At 36.9% G+C, this 6000-nt stretch overlaps 1 protein-coding gene and 2 pseudogenes across 2 annotated transcripts in view; 1 reads left to right on the plus strand and 2 right to left on the minus strand.

Moving 5' to 3' along the window:
• LOC148731283 (vascular endothelial growth factor receptor 1-like) overlaps nt 1–6000 on the minus strand; it is a 443086-nt pseudogene that overhangs the window by 21786 nt on the left and 415300 nt on the right. The window lies entirely within an intron of this gene.
• Nucleotides 520–1110, minus strand: LOC148731284 (uncharacterized). The gene has a single exon (XM_088760745.1). The coding sequence runs from the start codon at nt 1108–1110 to the stop codon at nt 520–522; it is 591 nt and encodes a 196-aa protein (XP_088616871.1).
• Nucleotides 5554–6000, plus strand: part of LOC148731285 (uncharacterized) — a 1050-nt pseudogene continuing 603 nt past the window's right edge.

The following is a 6000-nucleotide window of genomic DNA, read 5'->3' on the forward strand; positions in this document are numbered from 1 at the left end:
TCAAAAACCCACCAAAGACAGATTCAGTTTCATCATCAAAGATAAACGATCTTGATTCACTTTCAAGACCTGCACTGTTGGAAAGAGCGAAAGAGATCGGTTTGGCAGGTCGTTATAGACTAAAGAAAAAAGAATTGCTTGATCACATCAAAAACCCTCCCAATAAAAAAGAAAGAGCTGCGAAGAGAAAAGTAATACTAAAGCCTGTTAGAGAGACTAGCCCCTCGTGCTCCTCAATGCTTGTCGAAGATTCTAAGGAAGGAGAAGAACTTGTTTTTCCCTCAATGTATGCTGCTGCAAAACATTTTAACATAAGCCCTGGAAAACTTGGTATGAAAATTCTTGGGAAAAAAGAAGAGATGAAGAAAACAATAGATATTGATGGTGTGAAATACATAATTAGATTTGAATAAGTAATCAATCTATTCGAGAGGGCAAGTCCCCTCGAGCTCCCCTTTGAAGCTTGTAATCTATAATCCTGGTAGGTTATAGATTACTGATAATTCATATTATTTTTTTTCATTCAACATCATCAGACTGATGATGTCCCGCTGCATATGTGTCCACTATGTTTGGAAGAATGATTCGCTTGTCATCATTGGCGGACAAGGCGACTTTATTAATCTCTTCCGTAAAGATATCATGCTTTCGACTTCTGAGGGTATTCATTATTCGATGCTGTTTTCCACCACCAAACAAACACCTCTTGTAGTTATCAAAGCGGATGGTTCGTTTAACAACACATTGCCTCACACCTTTACATTTCTTCTTTTCTTCTCCATCATCAAACATTTTGTAGCTGTAAAGCTTCGCTCTCAGACCTACAAACTCTTCAATGATCTTTCCACCAGCCTCATCTTTGAACATTCCAATAACTTTCTTGTTTACACCAGCCCGCAAGTCAGAAGGATGATCTTTTGGAAAGTTGCTCGTGTCAAGTAGACGATTCACATCATCTTTTATATCTTTATAGAAATCTTCAGTCTGAATCTCATAACAGAGACTGTCTGTGTCGGTCATGAGAAGCTTCGCTCTGTCTCCGTACTTGGTTTTGATGTAATTGTAATGAAAGTCGTACATCAGATTCTTGCTGAGATCGAGAATGCACATTCCGAGATAGAGTGGTTTATTGAAGTAAATTTGTGTCTTTCTCATATGAATCGCAGCGAGATTTTCGGAAAACATGGTGCAATGTTTAAAGTTCACTTTATTTACCAACTTTGCTGCCTTTTCTCTTGTGTTGACAAGTCTTATATCGACTCGTTTCCGAATATTCTCCATCGTCTTACCGTATACAGAATTGTTCATGCGTTTGAAAAAAATCTTTCTCAAAATCGTTATCGGCCTTGGTTCTCAACTCTGTATTCAAATCAATGTACTTTTTCATCCAAGGACTCTCATTGAATCTAATGATGCGGTGAATCTTTCCGATCTTCATTCCAAGACTCATGTAAAGCTTCAGAGTCTCGTGATGAATGACATACTTTTTCTTTTCGTTCAAGGTACATAGCAGCTTTTTCACTTTATTAACCAACAAGTTCTCAGGAGCGAGAGGGTAGTGATTAAAGTAATCGTGTAAATCTTTCTCAATGGGAAGCAGATCAACCTCAAGAATGCAGGGAAAATTTTTCCACCCCCCAAAGTCTTTTTCATCAACCCACTCAAAACCACCTGTTGGCAGATTCTTACTCATAGCCCAACCGTAAAGGTTGTTTGCATCGAGATATGTGATAAACTTTGAAGGTTGAGAGGGGTCAAATTTCTCTCCCATGTATTTGTTGTTGGCTTTTGAATGTCGTGTTGGAATCATTGAGATACCCCCACGTATGCCTTTTTCAAACATGTGCAACATGTTTATATCACTCAACAACTCAAGCTTTATTTTTGTCAACTTGAGACAAGCGTCCCAAGACAACCCCGGTGCAGTGTAGTACCAACAGGGGTCAAGGTCGTAGTTCTCTTTGCAAACCTTCCTAAAGTTTTCAAAAACATCGGCGAGCAAAAGAACATCACTTCGATTGTAAAGATTGTGATAATCTCTGAACTTTTTCATTTCAAACGTTTTCCATACTTTGAGGACGTGTTCATATTCTTCATCTGATATTTCTTCACCGTTCAGAGTAGAATAAAAAGCAGATTTTGGTGGAGGTGCAGTCTCATCAAGCTTGCATATAAAATCCATCCATTCGTAAGGATAAATACCCTTTCTCATCAACAGTTTAAGCTTCTCTCCATGATAATATTTTCCTGTATTTTGAAAAAAAGACTCACCCTCTTTGGCAAGATTCTTGACAAGATCGTCAAGCTTGCCAGGCATAAATTTATTGCTATCTATGAACCTCAACTCTCTCTTTACATCGACGACTTTTTCAACTGTTTTTTTACCATTGAATTCAGGACTATTCTCTTTTATGAGATTCAACAACTCTTCTTTTTTGAGTTTTGAAAATTTGGAAAGACTGAGTGATTTTGCCACTTCTTTTAGTTCTTCTTTGGTCATCAGTTTCAATTCTTCTTTTATAAACTTGTCAACCACAACACTCTTTGTGAAGCTGATGTATTTTTCTTCGTTGTTGGGTATACAATCAATGTTACCCTCTGAAACACCAAGATTTCTAACGAAGAGATGAGCATCGTAGTTTGCCAAGTTGTGAAAGAGGACAGGTGTGAATTTTGGTCGACGAGCTAACAGATTGCATTTGTTATGTGCAGCTCCTCGAAATTTGCCGGTGTAATGGCAATGATCGCGAACCTTCTTATATTCTTCATCTTCATCATTGAATTCTCCTTCGCAGATCCAACAACACGTTGCTTTTTTAAAGATTTTAGCATCACTGTCTGTGAAGATCATCTTTTTTGGTGGATGATTTTTGTATATCGCTTTTGCCTCTTCTTCAAGCATGTTGACAAATATCTGTGCAACATCTTCATCCTCAGTCTTTGCTGTGTACTCACCCAGTTTCGAATATCGATCATCAAATGAACACTTGACATAGTAGCAAAAACTCACTGGAATATGTTTCTGCTTCTTTTCTGTGTAACACTCTTTTGGATTCGGTTGAACAGAGTGTAAAGGTTTGATCATCGATTCAAAATCGGCATAGATGACAAACGGCAAATCAATCTTTTTGTGATGGTTTTTGAAAAAGAGAGAAGTTCCAGAAGGTGGCATCTTCTCTCTCACAGCCTCATGTTCTCGACAAAGTTCGGTATGTTCATCAAGAAGTTCTTGTGAACCGAAATAATTGAGACATCTCCGACAGATGAACTTCTTATGTCCTTCTGTCGACAATTGACTCGATACGAGTCGACTCATAGATTTGATGAGACAGTAATGTTTTTTCTCACCTTCAGCGATCAAAAGAAGATCAATATGAATCTTGCTACTCTCGACATTGCTCACTCTCAAGGGTTCGAGTCTTCCTTCATAACTAAAAACGTTGACAGAAATATCTGGATTCAGCTTTTCAAAGCGGTGAATATTTTTCACCTCCATCGGAAACACAATCTTATCCCATTTTAATTTCTTTGCCTGCTTTTTCAATATCATTGAGATACGCTCTTGGTTTTTATTCACAGGATTCAAAGCTCTCGTAACACACCATTTGAAACACTCATTGTCTTCATTCTTCATGTTTACAATGGCCTTCTTTTTTGCGAGATCTGGTGACAGCTTAATGTATGAAGAACCTTTCAAAGGTATGTATTCCGCCGTGTGCAAATCCAACCCCGCAATCGAATCTACAGCCCAACCACTTCCCTCTCTTGTAAACTTTGCCAAACTCCCCATCATTTTGTCAACACATTTCTGATAAAGCTCTTCTCGATCGGTATCTTGAAAGACAATCTCTGTATAAGAATTAAAATGTGTAAACTGTATCAAAGTCTCGCCCGTCGCAACGTCTGTCTTTGACATGTTACACCTCAAAACGGTCTCCATCTTGATATTCTTCTGCGTTAATAAAAAATTGATAACGGTCGGTTTTACAGCCTGAAGAAAATCTTTCGGTGCAAAATCCTCCACTCCATCAATCGTGTACTGATTTGCAAACTTTCTCAATAAAGACTCGCTCTTAACAAGTGTCCAATGGTGTTGATCTCTTTTCTCGTCAAGCTTAGCGATATGCGTTTTGAAATCTTTCAACTTGTCATCAACTACAACTCTCGGCGCAGCCAACCCCTTCAACCATTTTCCCCAATTCCCTACCTTTTTCTTTCCCCATTCAACAAACTTTTCAATGTTTTTTACCAGGTTGTTCTCAGATTTTTTGGGTTCAGCTGCGTGTGATGCTTCACTCTGGTTTGAATAACCCAATGTTCTTTGGAGTGTATTCCAAAGACGGCTTGATATTGAATTCATTTTATCAAGTAAAAATTTTTTTATTTAAATAATTTTTTTTATTTCTTTAAATCATTTTTATATTTCTTTAATTAAAAAATCTCAGTCAAAATCTTACCTAAAATTTATATGAGATTTTTGACTGATAAAAAATGCTCAGTCAAAATTTCAGTCAAAATTTATGTGGGATTTTTTTTTTCTGATTAAAAAATGCTCAGTCAAAATCCCAGTCAAAATTTCAGTCAAATTTCTGATTAAAAAATGGCCTAGAACCCGCAATATTCCTACTACTTTGCTTTATACATTCTCCTGAGCAATTTTAACTTTTGAAATACACTTAACATCTTTAAAAATAGCTTATCGTGAATATTTATCAAGCTTGCTGTTCCTTACCGAGTGAATCTGCCTTTATTTTTGCAGCCACGTATGTCGAAGGATCGAAGCATGGAGAACGCAGCGAACCACAGGAGAAATGCGTAAGTAGAAAGTCTAACCTTTTCTTTTTAAACCTCAAAGACTACTTGAAATTCAAATAGCTGAGGCCAAGGAATGACGAGGGTTATGAAGGACCGCGTAGAAACTTTGCTTTGGTGTTTATAAGCTCCAAACTGGCAATTTTACAACACGTAAGCTTAAATATTTTAATTCACTCTGTGCACAGGATCGCTTACAATTTTTTTTTCCAAACGTTGGAATCTATTAACAGCTGGTCAGACAAGAACGCATTTAATTACCATCTATTGTGAATTTTAATTTTCTTTTGCACTGATTAATTTTGGATGTTGCATGTAGCACTAGTGGAGATTTGGAATGAAAATTAAATAAATAATAATAATTATTATTATTAAATAGGCTCACCTGTTTATTTGGAGGGAGTCTCCCTGTTTTTAGAAACGACATTTACAACTCAGTATCATTGTTTTTCAAGTCAAATTTACGGTGTTACATTTTGATTTCTCTACTGGGATGTATTTAACTGTAGTGTATTTACATGTACCTTTTCTGACCTTTTGCATGTAGAATAATTTAATGTAAAGGGGTTTACAAAAATGAAATCTTCAGGGATCTTTCTCAATGAAATTTTTTGTAAGTCGGTGATGGTTAGAAATAAAGAGCAGCCAAAAATACAACATCTCTTAGGCAATAATATCGAGCCACAACCAAATAAGTTGAATTGTGTGTTAAATAATCTTTGTGATTTCCTATCCAGGACTATGGAATGGACAGAAATACATGATACTTTGTTATGCCGTGAGGTACTGCTAGAAGAACCTTACAAGTATAAGAAAGGAAGTAATGAAAAAGGTAAAAAGTGGACTGAAATAGCTGAAGCTTTGTATAAGAGTGAAGAGGTGAAATTTAAAGTCACACAAAGAGGTGTCCGAGAAAGGATGGAACGGCTTCAAAAGAAGCACTTGGAGAAAAAGAAAGAGGAAGAATCAGCTAGTGGCATTGCAGTAGAGGATTTAACTGAACTTGAAACTTTAATTGATGAAATAATAGATCGAGAAAAGTTGGCAGAGGAATCCAGAGACTTTGAGGGAGCCCTAAAGAAGATTGAGGCAGACAAACAAACTGCAGAGCAAATGCGGAAAGAGGCCATGGAGCGATTTGGAGAGACAAAAAAAAAAGATCCGAAGCTGAGGGTGATCAAGTGAAGA

Source organism: Stylophora pistillata, chromosome 5, assembly GCF_964205215.1.
Source record: "Stylophora pistillata chromosome 5, jaStyPist1.2, whole genome shotgun sequence".
Classification (NCBI taxonomy): domain Eukaryota; kingdom Metazoa; phylum Cnidaria; class Anthozoa; order Scleractinia; family Pocilloporidae; genus Stylophora; species Stylophora pistillata.